Source organism: Epinephelus fuscoguttatus, linkage group LG12 (assembly GCF_011397635.1).
Source record: "Epinephelus fuscoguttatus linkage group LG12, E.fuscoguttatus.final_Chr_v1".
NCBI classification, from domain to species: Eukaryota; Metazoa; Chordata; class Actinopteri; order Perciformes; family Serranidae; genus Epinephelus; species Epinephelus fuscoguttatus.
Window position 1 is genome coordinate 27,639,001 of NC_064763.1, and position 24,759 is coordinate 27,663,759.

Genomic DNA, 24,759 nt, shown 5'->3' on the forward strand with positions numbered 1-24,759 from the left:
GGTGCTGTGTGTTTCTGCATGCTATGTGTTTGCTAGCTTGGACACACACACGCACACACACAGCACAATGTGTGTGGAGAAGAAATCCCTAAGGCGCATTATGTATGCTGCCGCTCGCTCACCCAAGCCAAGGGTCTCAGTTCATTTGGTTTTTAACTGTTATAAATTGTCTCACTTGACTCCATCTTCCCTCCCCTCTACAACAGGCCTGGAGCAATCTTTACACAGAAAAGCGGCCAGACTCCAAACTTAGAACCAATATAGGATTTTGGAATTCTCCTTAGAAACAGGATCCAAAGTGGCGGAAAAAATACAGATGACACTAAGCACAATTGAATGGAAGACATCATGTAGTATGACAGCAGAGCCGCACAGAGAGGAGCGGAGATATCTGGTCACTATATACAGGTGGAGGGATAAATTGATTCCTAGATGCATCGCAATTCTCTCTCAAAAGATGTCTCAATGCAGGAAAGTCAATTATAAAATAAAAACACAGTTCTCAATGTGTGCATAGTGTTTACATTCTAAGCTTCCATTTTTACTACTACTATGTTTTAAAGCAGTAAGTATTCACACAGTAAAAAATAAATAAATAATGTATAGAAACATGCATATATTGCACATATTGTCCTAGAAATAACTGCAATAAACTGTATTAATATCATTTAAACACCATTTTATACCACTGATATAATAATAAAAGCTTAATAATGCAGGTACATAATTTCAAAGAGCAATAAACTTTTAATTTGACAGAAAAGACAGCAAAACATGCCTCAGCATAATGTTTTTCTGTTCATTTAGCTTAGGCACTGTGTGCAGTAGGGGTGGGTTATATGGCTATAAAATAATATCACGATATTTTTACAATTACAGTATTCCTGATACTATGACAAATTAGTAAAAATAAATAAATAAATAAATAAAAAAAATTATTATCAATTTAAGAAAATTTTGCAACAAAATAAGTGATAAATCATCAATCATTTGCACTTAAATATTTAGTAAAAACTTATCAATAGTTATCTCTCATTTCTTTAGTCTGTAAACAACAACAGTAACACAGAGTGAGATTCACATTCTGTATACAATATTAATAGTACAACCACTTAAAATCTACCACAAATTACAAATTCAAACAGTTCCCAAATACAAAAAAATGTACCCTGGGATCTGAATATATATAAATCAACAGGCAATGTATGCTCTGCCATTTCTCCTCTAATCATCACACCGTAACCTGTGACAGGCTGTTACGATACCACAACTATCACACATTCACATATGTAGTTTTTTGTCGAGCCGCGAGAGTCACATAGGTTTACATTACCAAAGGTTTATGACAAAATCACTTGATGACACCGACTCCTGTGTGCACACGGCGAGAAACAAGAGGGAGAGACGCTGTGCTGCTGCCAGAGGAGCCGCTGAATGAGTTCCCTCTGAGCAATAACTCGCTGGAAGAGTCTGAGAAGTCCGGGGCTGTTCATAAAACATTCAGGAAGCCACAGTTAATTCCACACTGCTGAAGCTGCTCCTCTTCTTGGAACCATCGCAGAGTCTGTAATAATTTTGCTTTCAGCCATGCTTGTTGCCGTGGGTAACAGAATGAGGTCAATGTGTCAACAAGTCGAAATATTGAGTATCACAATATGAATTTGTCATATCATAATTACAATTATACCAGTATTATCGTGAATGAGATGATATGGTACATCCTTAGTGTCCAAGTTTTATAATGGTCAGGAAAACCCCCACTGTTAATTCTGGCATCATGTTGGCTAAAATTTTGGCGACATTCCTATGTTAACAAACACATGTGAACCCAAGCACAATATCATGCAGTATATGGAATGATATGGGTCATATTTCTGACCTTGATAAGTCACTAACGTAATATCTGTGACAGGCCTGTATGGAAATAAAAATAGTTTTGATGCATCAACAAGCATCGTTGCCAAGAAATTCACACCCCTACCCTGTTTATGTGTAAATACGTGATTTACTTTACACCTGCATTTACACAGATCAAGAGGGAACTTTGACCAACACACCAAAGAAACCTCTTGTGAATGTCTATTCAGTTTGCAACTCTGAGGTTATGGTCAAAGCTTTAATTGTATTAAGCAGCACAGAAACAGGCTTTAATGTTAATGGTTAATTCTATGTATGCATGTCTGCTAACACAGGTAGGGGTGTGAAACCTTGTCAACTGGTTGAAATTTCACACCTGTAGTTTTAATTACAGGTTTTAAACATAACGTGTGATCTCTGTACTTTCACACGGAAATGTACACCGAAACCTGTGCACACACACACACACACACACAAACACACACACACACACCGATGCAAAGATCCTTCATTTTCTCCCATCTAAAGCCCTATTGTTCTGCACATTACCACTTGCCTGAGATGTAAGAACTGAAACACGGCGGTAAAAATTGCTTTGATTTACGGTGTGCAGCAACCACAATGGAAGGACCGCCTCATTTTAAGTTTAAGACAACATCAGTGGATTCTAACTGCATAATTTCGCTACATTAGATGCGTTTAGAAATGGTGCTCATGCAAAAGAGTGTCTAATAGCTTTCAAACACTGAATTAAGATGTGTGGGGACCCTCAAGCTGGTGATTAGACAAGGGACTAGAAAGTGACTTCTGGCGATAATATGAATACAAAAACATACACACATACACGCATACACACTCAAATGCACACACACACACATACACTAACACAGACCCACACAGAAAGTCAATTAACATGAACATGTGTCTTTGGGGAATTATATTTCAATTAGCTTTAGCAACTTCTAGGCTTCCTTTGAGACCGCGATGCTAAAACAAGTGCATAGATCTGTATTTGTGGATGCAGTAAATCCTGCTTTTCAATTAGTATCATGACATAATTCCATAGTGTTATTGTTTAAGTACAAGTTAAGCAATTAAGCACTAAATCAAGGCTTTGCACGATATTAAAGAACCATAACATTAAAATGAAGCACACACATGGAACGACTTATGCACATTTTGAAGCCAGTTTAAAACAAAATTAAAGCAATGAGAAATTAACAAGTATGAGTATCCATTAGAAATGTGTAATAGCCATCAGGAGGACATGAGCACTGTCATTAAAGAGGGATGCAGCTCATTTTAAGGATTACTTTATGGAATAACAGTGGTGATTTGGACAAATATGAATAATGACTAGGGGAGCACCTGTGGGATTTTCAGTGAATGTAGGTTCATTTCCTGTTTATTAACTAACTGGAGTTTCCCTTCAATGAACCTTGGGCTATACAGACAATAATGCTTTTTTTGCAGAGTGAGAAGAGTTCGTAGGGCCTGGAGAAAGTTGTATCTCTCTTTCTTCTCCATTCTGCTTTTGCTCTACCTTCAACATTTTCAACACATTCCCTGTGAATTTACTCTTCCTGTCAACCCTGATTTGACTAAGAAGTATATGTCTGTGTGTGTGAACAGAGAAAGATATCTCTGAATCTGGGTCATAAAAATGGCTTGTCTGGGTCCAGACTTTTTTTATCCGCCCACTCCACCAAATTGACTGATTCGTCTGGCATCATGACATGAAACAGCGGTTTCTCAGTTGAAAAACAATTGATTCAATGAGTGCTGTAGGTGGTACTAATGATCAGCAATCAGCGCCATCAGCTGGACTAACATCATTGTCAAGCTGTTGCCAAGCATTGTCAAGCTGTGCGCCAGAAACAACGAGGAGTCAAAACAACAACTGCGACCACTATAGACAAGATAGACGAGGCTGTTCTAAACTGGCATGTCTTCTCCGTATTGCCTGACATCGTACTTTGTCTGACTGGATTCAGTACCACTCTTAAAAAACCCTGGCAAAACCAGCACATTGGCATGGCTATGAATCAGTGTGGACTTTCAATTACATTGGATTCAGACGAATAGGTTGGTCTCCAATAAGTCCCTCCAGGATGTTGTGATGTTGCAACTGGAACCATTAATGCAAATTCAGCCAATTCCCATAAATCACGCACAACCTTACAATTTTGACAAATCGCTGCATTTTTTCATATTTGTTATTTAAAACGGGTGAAATCTCACTTGATTGTAGAACTGAGTGCAGCGTATTGATTTATTCAGCCCTTCCTTGCTCCACTGTCTCTGTGTTTATCATGAGACTACTGCTGTGGGAGTGTGAGCGCTGCCCCTGGGACAGAGTCACATACACAGTGGCAGGGCTAACTGTTAGCATCACATAGCTAATGTTACCCAACATGTTTAATGACAAAGTCAAGCCATTTTGGTGATGGCGTGAGATTGTTGGGACCGTTTTAAGGCTTGCTGTCAGATTTTAGCAACTGTTACTGTGTTTTCTTGTGCTAACCGGGCAGAGAGAGGAGGAAGAAAGCGTCTCACAGTGACAATCCTTCAGAGCTGCATCAAACAGCAGCAACAGCTGATCGTCCCTCACACAACCTAACAAATAGATTCAGCATTGCAACTATTCTTTCAAACTTCGCTCGCCTCCGCAATTTTATTGCCAAACAAGCCCAAAGTCATTCCAACATGTATCACAGGCAGGACTCAAGCTTTTTAGACCGCAACAATCCCAAAAACTGCCCACAGAATCCTAGAGGGACTATCTAGTGAATGGTCAGGAAAAATTGAATCCCCTTCTCCCGTGGAAATTGGCTAGAGTGGACGCAATGTTAGACTGAAGTTGGAAACAAAGTGTAACAAGTTGATAATTCTGTCTGACATCAGGCCAAAAACAGCAACGATAAAATCAAAAAATGCCACAATTTTTAGGCGTCATCTCATGTTTACTCCAGTAAATGCAGTCCCTGAAAACAAAATGTGTGTCTGCTGTTTTCTCACTGCTGTTCCTTTACACTGCTGAGTTTTTGTGTGCATAAGCGTGCATGTGTATTTGCGCTGGTGTGTGTTTTTGGTGTACACATATGGCTCTGTGTGTGAGAACGTTACTGTACACAATATGGGCCGACTTTGCTTTGGCTGAATTCATTTCTGTCAAGAAGAGACACAGAGTCCCCAAACAATATCAGAGTTGGGGCAGAAGAGCTGAGGGAGAAGGGAGAGTCACGGCTGTCCATATCTTTATCTCTGTTGAAGAAAATGATTACTGTAACATGTACTACCAAGTCTCCAGACTCCAGCCTTTGGGGAATTGCATGAAAAGAAGCTGTCAGATGAAAGGGCACACAACATAAAAAGAACATTATCTAGGCTAAGAGTTGTTAAGAGAGGGGACAATATATGAACTTGTAGAGCACATTAGGATCAACTGAAAGTGCACGTCAAATCTTTTTTTTTTTTTTTTTTTTTGCTTATTTGCAAGTATGCATACATGCGTGCATGACAGAAAGAGAGGCCTTTCTTAAATTTCTTCCTTAAATTTAAACCTTCTTTTGCCATTTTCTTGGTTTGGGTAAAAGATTTTGATGAGAACATCCTGTGTTTGGAGAGTTTTAATCCAAAAGGTGATTGTGTTTGTGTCTCTTTATTCCAGAGTGTTTGAGATTAGTGACACATGGCTTGTCAAAGACTGGAGACTTCAGATTAGCCTCTCACTAATCCTCTGGAATTCAATGCTAATACAGACATCACATATGCGTGCACGCGTACACACAGACTCATGCACTTTCACCCAATAACACAGTCTATGTCTCTGCCAATGTATGTGCTTGTGTGAAATTTGTGTGGGGAGATTATATCTGATCGCTGAAGTCTGACTCAAACAAAAGAAGCCAAACATGGGGGAAGTTTGCCTGTCAATCAAGACGTACCAGATAAGTTGTCCAAAAATCATACAAATCCCAAAGTTTCACTACGAGAATTATACGTCTTATCAAATCAGTGCTAGTGCAGGGCAGGTTATTTATAAATATGAGCACCCTATACAACCCCCAGCACCCGTTTCTAACTGTGAAGGGTATTTTATTATCACGAGTCTCACACCGATAAATGCACATTAGTTCATATTCTGACTTGTATACAAAAATAGCTACATGTTAACTTTGAAGAAAAGCCCCATCAGCTGATATGTTAGCTGAGCTTGCACACTTTTCCACCTACTGGGAGGTCTATTTAGGGTGCAAACTCGCTGTCTGCTGCCGCTGCTGTTGCAGCCAAATCCACCTGTGGGCTCATAGTCTCCCCTTTCTCCATGGGAGGCTGTATTTCATCTCTCCCTACTCTCGCTCTGGGCTGGCTTTAAATTCTGCTCTGCCTAAGAAATATGTAACACAGCCTTGATGCCAGAACAAAAATCTACATTTACTCTGCATTGATTCTCCACAAAAAAATGTTAATTTGCAGATTATAAACGTAGTTGACACATTCTGTATTTGTAACCAGGAAGCTATTAGCTCGCAGCATCCCCAACATGTGATTACTATCAGTAAAATAACATATTATTTATTGGAATTTCTATCTTATAAATGTGACACGTTCTTGAATTTAAGCCTGACAACGCAATTATAGATGTTTTTAGATTTGCATGCTTCAAATGTGCAGTGATTAACGCAACCACCCGTGATGGTGCGTCATTGCCATCACACAGCCAATTACTCTACAGAGTATTTATTCTATTTTCAGGAGATTCTTGCCAGGATCAGTCAAGCCCTTTGCTGTAGACTTCAGTCAACTGACTGAGTGACTGCTTTAAAGCTAAGGTGATGTGTATGTGTCCCCACACAATGGGGAGAGCTAGAAGTTAAGTATGAAACCTCAGCTGCTGACATGCTGTAAGGTCATATTCTCAGGAGACACAGTCGTGTGTGTTCACACAGGCAGGCTGAATCTTGCCTCTCTGAATCTGTAGCTTTGGGGAATATTTAGCAGTGAGCACATACAATAATTTCAACATAGTGCTCAGATTTGGCAGGTGTTTTCTGAGGTTGCCACTATAGCAAAGAGGAGTAGGCCTATGATAATACATTACTGGTGCTTGACAAGTTAGTTCATTTACTGCTCGGGATGGGTATTCAGAACTGGCACTAAATTTGTACAGGTTCCTGACTGGTCAGTCGCAAAATATACATAAGCTCCTGGAAAAACTCTGCTGCCATCAATATATGTATCATTTATTCATTCTTAGATAGCTGGCATTTTCAAATTTCTAACCTTCCCCTAATGATGACAAAGCTGCTGCGTCAGGTGATTACATGTGACATTGCATAACTACATGTTTAGAGTCTGTGCTCGCCAGTCATGGCTGACAGGGCTTTGTCATCTTTTTTTGTTCACTTCTGAGAAACTCAAGGACCTCAGCTCTATGGCAGTTTCTAAGTTTATCTTCTGGTAATGAAACAGCGTTAAGGCATATCTCCACCAGACATTTGTAGCAATAGCTCTTCCCTCATTATATACAACTGTTGAATCTTTTACATATTTTCATGTCATGTCTTTCCCTTTTGTACCAAATTATTGAGAGCAGTATGAATACAAATATCAGTATTGACATCAGCATCAACAAAATCCTATGCCCATCTCTATTTACTGCTGTTATTCATGTTCTGAAGGAAATATTTGCTTGTTAAAATCTTCCTCACCTTTCAATATCTAATACTACTAGACTGGTGTAGTAAAACAATGCTGCCTGATCGGTCTGGTATGCTGTGTCATTTGGTGTAGGCTCATAAAAGCCTCATGGATTACAAAAGGCTAGTTTGGGAGCTAAGCTGGGAGTACATTTGCATGAAGCTTAAAACTTTTCACTTTCATGGTGTCTTGCTAGGTTTGGTTACTGCCACTTCTGAATCTCCTACCATCTGCTACTACATGTGTATTAAGCTTAACAATGACTGGCCTCCTGCCTCTTCTTGCCTCATTTTATTTCTATGTCTAAACACACTGTAAGAGCGCCTGTATTTAACTTGTCACGGCTGTGCATTCCCAAGGAAAAAACCTGCCCCAAATGTTTACTGATATGAGAAAGAGTTGGAACAGTTGGTAGGTTCACTGGCAGTGTTTCTGGAGCAGTTCTGGTGAAGCACATTTCTGCTCTGCCATGAAGAGCTTGTAAGCTCTGAATCCCACCACGTTCCCCTCCAGCCTCCTCCTCCTCTCTGTTTTAACTTTTTTAACACCTGGACTAACAAAAGACTGGCTTTGATCATGGGAAATCCCTTGGCAGAGCAGCAATGAATCCACAGTGGTGCTCCGTGTGTGTGCCTGTGTGATGCACATCGAGCCAGCGCTGCCCTACTGAGGATTCTCTGCATTGAAGCTTCATGGCATCGGTATAAGGTACAGAGCACCTCACATGTTCCACCCGTCAAAGCATGTCCATGAAAATGAACACGCTCGCAAACACACAGAAGTGGGAGGGTGAGTGCAAGCGGGCAAGAAAAGAGAGAACATCTCGTTTCTCCCGTGTAATCAGTGGCTCTGCAAACACACACACAAGGCCGCTTGTTATCAGAAGCTTTCCCACGCTGCTGTGGTACAAAGCTCCACACCAGGATGGGAGGATGAAGTGAGGGAGGAATGGACGAAAGTACAGAGGGACGGAGGGTCAGCCTTCAGCGGCTTAGACTCACTGCGGGGATAAACACATCCCTCAGCAGGGGGGTTTGTATTTAGGCTAGCAAGATCAGAGTTCAAAACAGACAGACTACCAGGAAACAGACAGAGCAGCGGAGATAAACAGCCATCCAAACGGCAAACAACCGCTAGTGCACATATCGCACACTTTTGCTGAGGAGATTGCACATTCCTCCTCCACACCTCTCCTCCCACATCACTCCAACTCCTCTATTCTAGAACATCTCCCTCTTTCTCTGTCACTCTCTTGCCTCTATCTCCCCTCGCCTGCCGCTCAGCCCCGAGCTCTTACGTAAGAGGTCCATTTGCATAACAGGCTGTTTTCTCTGGCTCCGGCATTGGGCACATGAGACACACTGGATAATATGTTAACAACTCGGGCTGTTGGTAAACAACAACCTCCATCACAACACTTCACGTTCACACTATATACGGCGCAGGTCTAGTTGATGACAGAGATTCAGTGTGTCTGGATCTCTTGATGCCAGCTGGCACCGGGCCAGAGGGGCTGAAACAGCTGTCATTTACAGAGCGCGGATATGGCTTGGGCTAGATAGACTTCATTCAGGAGGAGGCTGACCCGCCCGCTGTGTGGAACCTATACAATAATAGGTCTTGCACCGCGAGATGACTGTTCAAATCAAGCAGCCTAGCATTATCCTCTTCAGGGTTAGGCAGAGAGAGGAAGCGAGAGTAAGAGACTGATGTGAGGGTGTGCGGTGGGGAGCCACACATAAAAATGAGCCCTGACGTGCACTCTGCTGCTACCGGCACGATTATGTCTTTGCTTAGACCTCTCTTCTGACATAAGCTATACAAACATGGCACACTTTTGCAGGGATATATGCAAACACACGCACACACACAAGAACACACATACACTCACATAATGAGTGTGCCGCCCTAAGGAGAACAGAGAGGAAAAAGAAAGGCTCTGGAACATCAATAAATGCTGCAGTGTGAGCTGTCAGATATACCAGATACCCTAAGATACCTAATTACATACCAATTCCTTAAGTCAAGAATGGCGTTAATCATGTCAGATTATTAAGGAAGGACTGCCTTCACTCCCTCTGTCTCATATGCACACACACTTCAAAGAGACAACAACAAATGATCAGGGGAATCAAGCACAAATCATCTCTCATTTGGGATTTCTCATGTACTTGTGTGGAAAACGGCACTTAAAGCCAAGACTTTCATGTTAATAAATGTGTTATCAAACGCCTTAAATATATCTTGATATGATTTGAGGGGAATAAAGTGGACTTTACATCACAAAACTGAAGCTCTGCGTGGCATATGCGGCCCTGCTGTTAGACTGACAGTTGTTTCGAGTAAATCTACCACCCTCCTGCCATTGTTGTACACAGCATGAATGTACCAGTCCAGAAACTCAAGTAAAAGTGTCCTTAAATTCTCACATAAACGGGAAAATTGTTATATGTTTGTTAATTAACTGCCTTGAGGCTTGAATGCCATCCAGTACTTCACGTTATTTTCTACACTGTGTTTAAAATGTACTGAGAAATTACCACACACAGCACCACTGAGTTGTACTCTTGCGACTTTCTATCAGGTTTGCTAAAAGTGGAACTATTCTGAGAGAAAAATGATTCAACAGTGCATAAATTGTGGTATGCAATCATCAAAATATGAGCCTGATGTTGGCACCAGGTTTTCTAACCTGGTGCCTAGTCAGATTCTTGCTTGAGGTATGATAAATCAAAGTTGCATGCACTGATCATATAATCATCAAACGACTGTAGCCCCAGATTTAATTTCCACAATCCTCTAATCTGTTGTTACTTGCCCATTTAGCTGTTTAAGACACTAAGCGGTTAGAAATATGAGCATAAAAGAAACCTAAAAAGATTAATATGGTGGCAGTTTCAGCAAAAGCTTTTTCTTCTTTCATTTTATGTTATTGTATTCAAGGTCTATTTTAGTGCATGTCTTACAAAGTTGCTCTTGATGGGCAAGCCAGCACCTGCATGGCAGCTCCGCCACCATTGGTGTATGAATGGGTTTGTGAATGGTAAATGGGAGGCAAATTATAACAGCAGAAAGGCGCTATATAAATGCAGTCTCTTTGCCATTTACCATTTAGAAACAGGCGTGCGCAATCCACTGTGACCTTGACCCCCAATGTCACCTTAACTCCTCTCATCTTTACATTCAGTCCTCTGTGGTGTAAACACTCCTGAGAGCTGTTCACTGTTTAATTATCACAAATAGTATCGAGATCAGAATAATATTTACATTTAATTGAGGTCAGCCAAGATGGTTTTCATCACAGAGGGTAAAAGCTCAGAAATTTCTGGTGCCATATAGGAGGGAGAATGATCTTAATATAATCATCTACAATACTGAGAGATAAACTTTTCAGAATTAAAAGGTAAACGGAGTCATTTCCATCAGGCCTGTACACCTGTTCCCACAACTCGTCTGAGGTTATTGACAACAGCCTTCCTTTAAACCTCATGCAGGCACACAACACACCGGAGCTGACTGTGCGCACTAGCCACAGACACCACACCTGCGCAGAAGAACCATAAGTCAAAATCATAACAGAGAACAAAACAAAAACAGATTTTCTGGAATCAAAATGCTCTGCATGACTGTGAGTCTCTAACGCTGCCGTAATCAGTAGCATCAAACGTGCGTAAAACGCTGCCAGTGTCTCCGTGACTCATCCAAGTACTGCAAGTCAGAAACAACCGCGGGGTTGGTTACTTCATGTTGAGGTGTGTCTCCCTAGCGGGCTCGTTTTTCTTCTTTTCATTGCCACTCATGCACGGGGCATAACACATCGCAGACCCAGGAGACGCACCAGTGTGTATGGCTGCAAAGCCAGAGCTCAGGTCGCGTCCTGAGCACACAATTAAGAAAAAAGGATCCCCCTCATTCCTGAACATTACCATCCAAGAGATCCCCAATGTTACAGGACAAGCTCCCTCTCTCCCTCTCCTCTGTCTCACATCACGCACGTTTGCATACGCACGTACATTCAACGCACGTACACACGCGCGCAGGCACAGACGCACACTGCACTTGAGAATGAGAAACCCTGTGTGAGAGAGAGCTCCGCATCTTTCTGCCAGGACCCGCGTCCTGCTCCTTCATCCTGCCCTGCTGCTGGCCTGTAACATGCGCGCGTACACACACACACACACACACACACACACACACACACACATATAAAGCACGTATACGAAAAAAAAAAAAAAAACACGTACGCACCACTCGTCCCAGACTCACCTTTCAGAAGAATCCCATAAATAGTGTAGAGGGTGAAAATCAAATGACTCTTGAGATTCATCCTGCCTTCTGTGTGTCTTGCTCTTGCCTTCCGCGCTAACTTCTCCTCACCGTCTCTCCCCACTGGAGCTCGAAGCGAACCGGACGGCTTTGTCAGCAGCTATCCAGGTGGACTTGGGAGTGCGTCTTTTGTGCGTCTCGGGGAAAAGGGGTTGACACAACCGACTTCACGACCCGGAGACTGTGTTGCTTTAGATAAAATGTTTTCGCTGCTCAAAAAAAGAATTTCAGTGATGCACCAGCGGTAAGGTGCAGGCTCAGTTCACGGGACTCTGAACAACAGCAGTAAACCACAGGGAGTGAGAGCACTCGTCCGCCGGTCAGAGAGTAGATGCTGCCGCCGCTGTACTACTGCCTGCCCCGCTCTTGGTCTGCTGTGGCGCACAATCCACAGCGCAGGGAGCACGAGTGGATTGTTTGAGTCCCGCCCACACAGCTTTGACGGACATGGAAGGCGAACCAATCACGAATCGAAGTGGGGGGTGGGGAACAGGAGGGGGGTAAGCGCGTGAGACACACTGCAAAAAATATCAATTTCAACTGGTTTTTAGACTCAATGTTTCAAAACACCAGGAAGAGTCTGAACAGAAAAAAAGGCCAGTGGAGTGAGTCCATGCTCTCTTTCCATGAAAAAGCCAAAAGCTTGATCAATATAATGACACAAATACATGGAAAAGTCCTAAATTGAACTGTTCTTGGGAAAATGGGACAATTTTTTAATATCTTGTACTTGCTAATACTTTATATTTGCACTCTTTCCTAGTTTGTACCGCAATTACGGCACAGCAAATTCCCTGAGGATGAAGAAAGTTCTGTTTTATTGTATTGTATCGTATCCAATCATATCATATGGTATCGTATCATATCTTTCCCTGCATCAGAACACTTGTTTTATTTTACTTTTATCTGTTTTTACAATAACAATAAAGGAATGTAAAACATATAAATATACTGCTTCACTAATAGACACTAACACACTTATGCACACAAACATACATGCCAAAATAAAGTTTGCCAAGAAGTGAGAAGCTGAAATGAGTCGTGCAAATACCTCATCTAAAGCAAAATAAATACACTACATTTATCATAAATAATTTGGATGCTGTAAAACTGCAACAGCAAGAGTTTTGGCAAAGACAAATTGTGGAAGGCTACGTAGAAACCTGCTGTCACTTATCTGACTCAGCCGCTGCAAAATTTGTGGACAAAAATGCTTCAGCTATCTGAAGGTGATTCTTGACTTCAGTGTGTGAGATATATGGTGTGAAGTGTATTGCTTCGAGTGAGGATGAGGGTTTTGTTTTAACACTGGTTGGGCAAATATGAAACACAGGGTTTGGAGGTCCTCTCCCAGGGAAATTTAAGTGCCAACCACTTTATTTGTTGCATTCTGGTGAATTTTTATGCACCAATTTGTTCTTCTGGGCGTCTTTAATTTATCAAAATAAAAGTTCCCTGCTACTTGTTGTTTTTACTGGGGGGAACAAATGCACACATTCTTAAGATTGAGGACGACATGTCCCCTGCATCACCCTTGAAATCTATGCCTATGAATTCCAGGACCTTAAATGGACTTTATTACCGTCGGCCACACCAGGGAACAAGCTGGGAGAGTAGGTGATCATTTTTTGCAGTGTACAAGTAGAATGGGCTCAGAATTCAAAACAGAGAAAGAGCATGCAAACGTGCTTCTGGGTGTGAGCTGTCCTTCCACATGAACTTAGGTTTCATCGCTTGCTGCTCCGATAGTGATGATCCAGGTTAGAGGGCTGTGAAGTATTAAGGTTGACAACTGCCTGAGCTTTGAAGATTGTCTTGCGGAGGACAATCAGAGGGGTGGAGAGGTGAGGTGGGATATGATGGGACAAGGCGGTGTATAGGTGTAGGGGACGGGGGGAGCGGTCTACAGCCCTTTGGAAAAAGCTGTTAAGACTGAAATAGAGAAGGAACAGGTAAGACAGCAGTGGAGGCAGAAAGGTGTACAGTCCACGGCTGAGGTATGTGATGTTTGCCTCGGCTTTGGATGTCTAGTCTGTCTGCAGCTGCACATTATGTGCAGAAACTGAAAACAGGTGGCTGGGAGTATTTCACATTAATGACACTGCCTGGTGACCACTCGCTAACAATAGTTTCTGTAGCAACAAGCACAGAAATGAATCAGGGTTGTATCATAAAAAAAAACATTTAATCATAGTTATGGAAATAATTTATTCCTGTTAAAGGGACAGTTCACCCCAAAATCAAAAATAATAACACGTGTTTCCTCTTACTTGTAGCGCTATGTATCAGTCGAGATTGTTTGGTGCGTGTTGATGAATGTTGGAGATATCAGCCATAAGATGTCTGCATTCTCTCCAGTACAATGGAACTAGATGGCACTCAGCTTGTGGTGCTCAAAGCGCCAATTTAAAAAACTCAGCAGCAATGTCTCTTTCCAGAAATCCTGACCAGGTTACTCGAAATAATCCACAGACCTTGTTGTGAGTATTTTCATGTAGGAATTAGTGTCTTTCAAACTGCACCTGTCAACCCTATCACTGCACAGACAGAAGCGTGTGTCTACTCATGGATGAGAGTTATGGTTTTGATTGCACTAGATGTGGACATTTATGGTGTAAACCTCGACTGAGCTGTATTGTTAGCTAGTTTAGTGGTGCTAGGTGAGCTAGCAGTAGATGCATGTTTCCTTCTGCGCTGTGATACAGTTGGCAAATGTAGTTTGGTAGAAAGAAAATAGGTCCTACATAAAACTGCTCAAAAAAAGGTCTGTGGATTATCTTGAATAACCGGGTCATGATTTTTGGAAAGTGACATTACTGTTGAGTTTTTTAAGTGTATTTCACCACAAGCCATGCGCCATTTAGTTTCATTATATTCGAGGGAAGGCAGATATCTCAATGAACACCCATCAACTCACACCAAAAAAATCCAGATTGAGAAATAGCACTACAGGTAAGAGGAAAAAATATGTGTTTTTGATTTGGGGTGAACTGTCCCTTTAAGAAAGTTGATGAATCGTGGTTGAGAAGAGGGACTACAATCTGCTTTATGATGCTACTAGAACATAAAAGGACGACTATAATGAGCATATATGAGAATATAATCAAATAGCATACAGTAGAAGAGCCCACCAAACTGCTCTGAACTATGTAATTACTGTACATATAAATGGATGTCAGGCATCAAAAGCAAATCTCCGGAGGGACATCAGAAGCTCTGCAATCACTGGTTTCATGAATTAATAAGGTGTTGTTTGTAAAAATGTTGGCAAAGTGTGACTTGTCTGATTGAAAAGTGGAATCAGTTACAAATCTATCAAATGTATTATGTAATTAAATGTATTTGGCAATCTCATACTGTATCACAGTATGTCTAATCTTACATGTCATATTTCTGGGGCAAAGGCAAAGGGTCTCTCTCTTGGATTGCGTCTTTAGCTTGATTATAAGATGGCTTCAAAAAACACCCTATGCATTATTTATAAAATTAACATTGCTTCTTTGAAATTGCCTACCTATGCTAATGACAACCCAATGTCAATTCAATCACACAAGTAAAGCTGCTTAGCAGGGAGTGTCCCCCCACCAGACAACAAAGACAATATATACAGCGAGGAACTTTTTCAGTTCACTTGAGGACTATCAAAATGCAAAAGTTTGACTCACACTGATTTGAAAATGATGATGTGGGCTAAAATGTATATTTGGAAGCAGATTATTTTATTTTGCATTACTCATAACCTGCCTCGATTTTCAGCTGTCATTCATTTCCTTCTTCTGCAGGCTGGTATCTTGTAGAAACTCAGATACTGTTTTGCCCTCTCATATAAACACACTGTCTTATGCATGTACACGCACACAGCTGCTATGTTGTCCCTTGTTTTCCGTAAAAGATTTTAATCTGTTTGTGGACAACGCTCTATAAATAAACTTGACTTGGCCTGCTGATCTCATTTTGGGTCAATCCACCTTAAGAGGTGGGTGCTGCACACCTTGTAATGGCTCATTTCACACTCTCAGAATTGGTGTGTGCCATCACTAGAGGCATAGCAAGGAAACACTGGGTCTTCTCTGAAAAAGTGTTTGGATCCAGGAGAGAGGCCAGTCAGTGAACTGACAGAAACAGCACATTCAAGTTTCCGCCTCACCTGGGATTGTCCCGGTGCTCCAGATGGCAGATAGACCAGTCTCTCTCTCTTTCTGTCACACACACATGTGCGCACACACACGGCCACTAATGCACACCCTCCTCTCAGAGTTTCAAGTAACCACCACCTGCTCCTGGCTGAGACCATTGTTCACTGGTCCACCTAATGTAGGCTGACACACGTTGCCAAGCTGAGGGGCCGAGCACTTTGGCTTGGATGGAACAAGGCGGGGCATGACACAAATCACCTCAGCTTTTATATTGAGATTTTCTTTCATCCTTGTCTGTGTGTGTGTTCAATTGAATGACCTACTTCGTCAGTCCCGTACAAAGCTTTTCACAACAACAAATGTAAAATAGATAAATAAATAATAATTACATTTGAAAACTAATAAGGGATCATGCAGGTCTGTCATGAATGCTTCTTTTAAAATGGGTATTTCACATTTGCTTTAGAAAAGAAGGATTATGTTATTTATCTGTTTTTAAGGGGGGGGGGTATCTGTTCAGAAATCATGCTCCAATTCACTTTCATTATGGAGATGCAACTGCCTGGTAAGACTGGTAAGAAAAAGCAGATTTTAATATTACACATTATGTCTCTTTCACACTTTTTCTTGGACTCATGACATCTGTTAATAACATACAGTTTTGAAGTTTGTGGTGTGACATCTGGAAGCATGTGGGTGTTGCTGCCAGGATTTCGGGGGGTTTGGAGCGCTCTCTTTTCTGCAGCACTCTCCTGCCATCCATTTTTCATTTTCCTGTTGCCGGCTTTTGACTTTCTACTTTGAGCAAAAAGGGCATCTTCTGGTAGATGAGTTAACAGTGATCTGGAACAGCTTACAAGCATGAAATGACTAACTGATTTCAAATCACAGCTATTTAAAGACTGCTGGAGCTCATCACATTACGTGTGTAACATTTCTTTTTGCTAAGTTTATCAACGTGTGTGCAGTTTGGCACAGAGTGCATGTCGACACATGTACTGTGTAGTCAATATGCATGCCAAAAACTGGAAAATTAGATACATTCAGTCCAGACAGGGAAGTAAAAAAGCACATTGATGAGTTGTACTTCTGCACAGGTGGCAGAGGAAGGAAATGGTATAGCTAATACAACGCACCAGTAACTGAAAAGGCTTCACAGCCCAGTAGCTACTATCCAGAATGGATGTATAACTTCAGTATGACACAGGCGGCTTCCCTTGCAGACACCTGGGTGTTTTTCTCCCACTGTGTCTGCAGTATAAATGACCTTTCCTTCAGATTTTGGCAACCATGAAGTGCCACGGAAACCGGGGCCATTGCAGGCTGCCACACCACAAGGGAAGACTGTCCGCCAAAAACAGCCACATCCAAAGCTCAGCGGCAGTGTTGAGATTAGAGTGGCACACCAATTGTTTCAGTACCACTCACTCGGAAAGTGTTTCCTCGACCAAACTCTGAATACAAAGACGGTGGGGACTGCCCTCTTATTAATGAGAATGGCAGCATTCCACATCCATTCAGAAGTCTAAAAGACTGTGAGGAGGCACCTCCTGGATGACATTCATTCACACACTTGGACTCTAAAAAAATGTATGTGCCTGTATATGTTTTTGAAAGCATCACTGTTCATTTTGAAGCAGATACCAAGAATTAAGCAGGTTGTTGGTTCTGTTGCTTGGTAACTAAGGTCAAGTTCGTCTCTGGGCATATTCAGGAACAGAACATTTACTGTTAGTGGCTCCAAGGCTGCATGCTATTTGGCAGCAGACTTAAAAAGACCATACTGGTGGTTTTGTATTTTTTTTAGCCCATTAACTAGGAATTGTGAATATTCCACCTTTTGTTGTCCTCTGTGTGAGCTCCGTGTCTGCTCTTTTCAGACAGTCAAGACAAAGAAAATCTATAGTTGCTGGTGGAAAGCAGTCTTGTGTGGTAGGTGTGGTAACTACGATAACTACAACACCAGTATGACAGGCCATTTAGGTCATACATCTTATTCGCTCACAGAATCATAATCAGACATCCAGTGTACCACTACATTCCCCCACACACTCCTACACACTCACAATTATACTCTGGTATCACACATACACTCCTGCTCTATCTAACACACACCACTTTAGTCATACTCATATAGTGCTCTCCAGTGTAACCTAGACAGACCGACAGTGTATGTGATTGAGAATATAAGTGTGTCAAACTGAATAATGGTTTATGTTAAGAAAATGACAGCAAGTTTGACTGAAATTAACATAATATGAAAATAATTTTACAATTTAATTTCATCATTGGCTGACAGCCTCAAACATTATGAGTTTTGGTTCATAATGGTGTTCCTGGGGAAAGTTGCAAACATTCCTTCAGGCTTTCTTATACACCAATTTTTGGACCAATGCATATGCACGTTAGAGTTCTTCTCATGCTAAACTGGCTGAAAAAAATGGTATAAAATAGCATGAAAGTAATGTCTTGATACAACTCTTTGGACATTTTAACTTTTTGAAACAAATGGCTCAGATTTGATAATGCAGAGAACCAATTTAATAAGCATTTGGGCATTTATTTCTTGATTGTTATACAGCAGTGTCTTCTGTTACGGTTGTGGATGGTAAAAGGTTACAACTCTGTAGATGCTCCTAAGTTGTCCTGATAAAGATTCACAGCTATATTGTTGCTGTTATAGGTTCACATTTTCCACTTTGTCCAAAACTTTATGTTTTGGGAGACAGTGGGGTTCTGTCGGTGCTCCCTCGAGATATGGAGAAATAGACCCAGACGGCAGTAATGACTGGGCAGCAGAATATTCTCAGGCATTGGAAAGCACCAGGAACACCTGCTTTTCAGGATTAGGTAACTGAAATGGGAAAAGTTGCTGTGTCTGAAAGGATGTCATATATGAATTGTAATAGGGCAGAGGGTACATTGCTTTTATAAATGCACAAGAGTGGAAGCAAAACTATTGGCAGGTGGATTGTATATTGTTTTTTTGTCCTTTCTTTGTCAAAAGTCCTCATCTGTACTGAGGTTTATTGTATTTGTCTATTTTATTTATTCATTTCTTCTGTCTGTTTTCTTTTACATAAAGCTACATTACCGATGTATTGAATTGTTTATCCTTTGTGTTCAGGGAGGTGGGTGGGTGGGGGGCACGGGGTTTAGGATTGAGCTGTATTTGTACACTGCTTTGGTTCAATGTGCATTTTGCATATTGTAAAACAGAAATTGCAAGTCATTAAAAAAAATTTTGTTGTCTGCAATACAAGGGAAACCCACCTGAAACTAATGGAACATGGTGTTCTTTGTTGCTCATTATCTTGTAGGATCAGAATAATCTAACCCAATCACCAGAGTAAATGTTAACATTTTACATTTCTACAAATCACTGATTCGCTAAATTTGTACATTTTGTAGTGGATATGTTGAAATTTTACGTTTCTCTACATTTCATTTTGCATTATATGTTGTGGTTAGGTTTAAGCACAAAAACCACCTGGTTAGGGTTCAGGAAAGATCATGTTTTGCCCCAAAATACCTGTTTTTGTTGCAACAAATACAGCTGGAAACATCCCGACCTGGTCTTCAAAAAATAGCTGCTCTTGTTGTTTGTAGGTCTCGAACTGTGCGCTGTTGTCTGCTGCTTCGCGGTCATTTTGCTGAGGTGGACTGTCATCCACCATCCCCTCCTCTTCTTCCTGGAGAGGAAGTCAGATCATATACATGTAATCTGATCTACATGTCTTTGGAAACGTTGATACAATACATATGAAATGTACAAATGCAACATATCCATGTTTTGCAAAAAAAATGCACAATACCAACATTTCATTCTGACGACTGGGCTGAATAATGACCATGTTACTTGTAGATCACACTGAAGCATAACCAGTGTGAAAGCCAGAAAGGTGTGTGTGTGTGTGTGTGTGTGTGTGTGTGTGTGTGTGTGTGCGCGCGTGAGTTTGTGTGTGTGTGTGGATATCAATTTGATTCATAAATTTGAACTTCGAAAGGTCAGAATCCTCTTCCTGTATGTTTTGTTGCCTGTGAAATGTCACATTATGTCTTGCTGGTAGTTCAACACAGCTTGTGTGCAACAGTAATTTCAGAGACAACACCTGTACCAGCACCAGTCTTTTTTTGTTTGTTTGTTTGTTTTTTCACACCAAAATTTGCATATTCAAACTGGATTGCGGTGAGGTATGAGGGAGGTAGTTTGAATTATGATGGCCGACTTGTTACAAATGCAAACATAACGTACCCGACTCTGCTATATATAATGCTACAAACTTACAATGTGAAATGTTATCAAGCTGTGCTCAGTTATACATGAAGACAGTGTTTTGCTGTTCGCTTTCATCTTATTATCGCTGAACATCGAAAACTAGAAGATCTTTTGCAACATCCTTGTTCCCTTCCTGTGAGCACCAGGTTTCACATGTTTACACAGGATGAGCAATGAAGGGCAAAGTCTGACATGTCCATTAAAAAACACTGGAGTCTCGTCCAGCCTGTATTTTTGCTTTTTTTTTTTTTATCTGCCTCTGTCCATCTTTTCATGTGTTATTTTTCTGCCCGCCTGCATGTCTGTCTATGTGCTTGGAGACAATACATCATTTGATTCAGTCAGATCCAGCAATGGTCTGGAGGGAAGTAGCCAGAGCTGAATACACCAACTGTTTCCTGGCAGTCAGGGATAAATTATTAGCCAGTCCATTTAAGTTACATTTCCGTGTTTGATTGCCATATTCAGCAAAGCAGTGCCAGTGATGCCAAATCAGTGGGAGTAAAGCTAAGATCAAGTGCTAAAAAAGAGGCTCCTGATGCTTCAATGTTCCAACCGCACTCTGTGATGATGGCAGAAAAAACTGATTAGGGTGGCTGAAAGATGAAATTCAGAGTGTAACATAATGAATAGTTAATAGTATTTATATTAAATAAATGAATAGAAATAGCTCTTTGGTGCATTATCTATGCGAAAAAAGAGAAGACAATTTACTAAGTAGACGTGAAGGATTCAGGAGCAATTATCGAGTATCAACCAAAAATTACACAAATATAACATAATGAAGAAATAACCCAACATAACAATATGCCAACCCTTAAAATGCAAGGGCTGGCATAATAACAGCTTATTATTGGTTACTAGTTAATATATATTGACTCTGGGGCTATCAAACAATACATTTTTAAATTGTGATTGTGTATTATTACGTGTTTAAAATGATTAAACTATTATTAAATCCATTATTTTGCATTTCAAAACAGTTTTGAAGTCCATATTAACAAGGTGAAGCAATTCTTACCAGTGTTTTGATGGGGATCAAATGAATGCAAAGATATTTCATCAGGAGCTTCAGTTTAGTTGCTTTCTCTGATAAATACAGGTCTTGTATGCATGAAACTATTGTTCCTCATGTTGGTGAGGTATATGGATGATCACAACAGGTCAACCTGAGGATGTCCCCTTAATGCAGTATATATTTGTGCGGTGGTGTGTCTGTGTCACAGAAGTTACACCTCCAACACACTGGTCAGTGGTGGGGTTTCTGTGAAGTACTGTAAAGTCTGACTGATTTAAAACACACTTAACACACATAAAACCTGGCTTAGTAGCAACAATTTCAAACAAAAGTACAAAACTTGGGTTCATTATAACTCGCATGATTCACAGACACTATGGAATTTTATATTGTCTAAATTAGCCGAGTGGCTGGCGGAGTTCTCCTCTACTCTAACAGACGTAACATTACAAAATTCAGCTCAATTACAGCTCACAAGGCTCACTGATAAATTGTCTTATACCAGACACGTTTTCGACACAAATACAATGTGCTACCATTATTAGTACGAGCCTATGGCATTTTACATTGTATAAATTAGCATAGCAGCAAGCGGACTTTTTCTCTACTCACATGATGCCAGGATAAATCACACACAGGACTCAAAATGCAGGTCCACAGTCAGTTTCCACCCATTTAGCAAGCGCTGGAGTTAACTTCTTTGATTTAGTTTCATCCGCAGGTTTGTGGCGATTCCCAAACTCCAAAATAGTGCTTTGCTGTCTTTGGCAATGTGGTTGGCCTGCTGACATCAGTCTGATTAGTTGCACCTGTGTGCTCAGCTTGTGGGTGGTAGCTCAAAGTCAAAGTATTTTGATGATATTTTAATTCCGTTTGACACAAGGAGCATATTACTTTTGACTTGTCAACTGAACCTACTGGGAGTTTTTTTAAAGTGAAAGGACCCATTCAAAAGCGTATCACTGACTACAAGTGAGGGTGCAGGGAAGAGACAAAATAGCAGCATGTGATTAATGTGATAAAAAAAGTGTTATATGTAGACCTTAATAGCATTGTGATTAATGTGTTAATACTGACAGCCCTAATTAACACTGTGCTTACATTTGCAGTATACTAAAAAAATGAAACACTGTGAAATATAAATCAAATAATAGTTGAAAGCTAAAAAATAGTTACAAATAGTTAAATATTTTAATATTTTATATATCAGAAACCAACCACACACACACACACACACACACACACAGTAATATGCTCCATCATTTGTCATTTATTTGTAATATGAGTGTGACTGTCCACAGCTGAGGTATCTAGTTGGGCCAGAGACCTCTCACTCATGCAGAACCACACAAATGCCATGTGCACGCAAACATGCACACAGGCACTATACACACATGAACATACACCGAGCCCAAGTGTAGACTGAAACCCAACAGACCAGAACTTGCACAGATTTTGGGATGATTCAGTGGAGAAGTGGGCCTTCAGCACACACATAAACACACACACACACACACACACACACTTCCTCTCGCTCACTAGCTCTAGCCTCTAGGTAAGGGAAGGCTCGCGAAATTGAGTTCACGGTGGTCGCTTAGCAATGTTGAGCAGAGGGTGTGCTATCAGGCCAAATTGTTCCGGTTCCTCTTGGCTCCCCTCAATTCCGTTTGAGTGTTCAGAGGTGGAACGACGGCACAGTGATCTGGCGGCACTGACATTTAGAAAGGAGGAAGAGGAAAATAAAAGGCCGAAAGTGAGAATTTATCAGCTCCTCACATAAAAGAAGCTGTAACATGGGCAAAGGGAAAAAATAGCAGATCTTTCCTCTTTAAAGACAATTGGAATTAGTTTTATTTGACAAGTGCACTTGTTCCACATATTTTTCGAGAATATCATCAGAAAAATAAACTTTTTTTGAACAGCACTTTTCCTCAACAAAGTTATGAAGTGCTTTACTTAAAAAAACTGTATAACAGAGAAAGAGCGAAAAGTTCAAAAAAGAATGGACATTGTATATTATGATGTATCCTCAGTCTAAAACTTTAAAGTGGTACCTGGAACCCAAACTTAGCCACATATGGATGCACACTCGCATACAAATGCTCACACCACTTAAAAGCCCAAGGGTCTATGTGGCTAATTAGCAGATACCATTTTCCAAATCTCACTCTCAGCACTTTTCTACCATTTTCTTGTTTTAATTCATTTGATCTTACGGCTACAGAGGTAAGTGTAGGAAAATGGGTAATTTGGCAGCTCATCTATTCCTGCTTCATCTAATACTAAAGGACAAAAATTACAGGCGCAGTTTGATTTTGCAGCTTGTGGGGGCAAAACTGGGTGCACAATCTGCTAAACTCTTGGCTAAATGTACAGTCTTGTCTAAATTACCTCTCGCTCCCGAATGTCACCTTCATACACTCTGCCAAGAGGAAGTTCTATGTGAAGAGCAATTCAATTTGGAGCTGATACAGATACACATATGCGTGTGTATGTGTTTTTATTACTGCTAGAGGCTTTGAGAAAACCTGGCTATTACTGATCCAGATGTTTCGCTCCACTTGTACCTATTAGACTGCTTCCCTCGACAGAGAGTACTCTGTCCATGCAGCCTTGTAGTAAAAAACAGGCAGACCTTTGTTACTAGTGAGTATTGCGAAGTTTACCGTCTAGATAATACTGGGTGTTGGACTGTGTGTTCACATCTTCAAATGTCATCACTAAAAAAACAGTTTTGTGCATTAATAAGTGGTTATTGATTCTTATCAAAAAGATTATGCTGTGTTTCCCCTTTTCTGCTTCTTGGAAATGGATGGGCAATCATTCCTACAGTGACTGCTGTGATTCCAACTGTCTGTTAATCTCCCTCCAAAAATCCTTCCTCAGAGACTGACTTTATCTACCTTTACCAACTGTTCAGTTGTGCAGCCGTAGACCAGTATGTGGTGATAAGACAATGTGCACACTTAAGGATGAATCTTCTATCTGTATTGGTCTTCCACCCACATTAGGCCAACATTTTTGACCACAATAAAATGAGCTTTTTGATATTGCTTTCCCTGATGGATACATTTGAAAACACGCAATCTGGTATTGTAGTGTTGATCAGGGGAAAATAAGAGCTTTTTAAAAATGCTGATGCATTAATCAACCTTTCACAAACATGGCCAAGGTAAAGCTCTTAGCAGTAATGTAACTTTCTGTCACTTCCTCAGAGATAACGTACACTGAGTAACCTGACTCAGTGATGAAGGCTGTGAGTAATGCATTTCAGCTTGTAATAATTGGCATTAGTAGCCAGTGATGAGCAATTAGTACTGGCTTTCAGCAGCCAGCCTGGTCTCACTGCAACAGTGACAAAGTCCGCTGCTTGGGCAGTGGCGCTAGCGTCACGATTATGACTCTTTAGTGTCTGTATCAGACGCATCGAGCTTTAAAAA

The 24,759-nt window shown here is 40.8% G+C and overlaps 1 protein-coding gene across 3 annotated transcripts in view; it reads right to left on the bottom strand.

The window, feature by feature from the left end:
• The window catches only part of cadm2a (cell adhesion molecule 2a), a 361,176-nt gene that overhangs the window by 276,679 nt on the left and 59,738 nt on the right, over positions 1-24,759 (bottom strand). For 2 of the 3 annotated variants that reach the window (XM_049592825.1, XM_049592824.1), the window contains exon 1: positions 11,827-12,285. In XM_049592825.1, coding sequence (XP_049448782.1) covers positions 11,827-11,887 — 61 coding nt within the window. In that variant the 5' untranslated portion in view covers positions 11,888-12,285. Of the gene's footprint in view, positions 1-11,826; positions 12,286-19,554; positions 19,715-24,759 lie in introns of those variants that run through there. The other variant, XM_049592823.1, reaches the window with a different exon arrangement.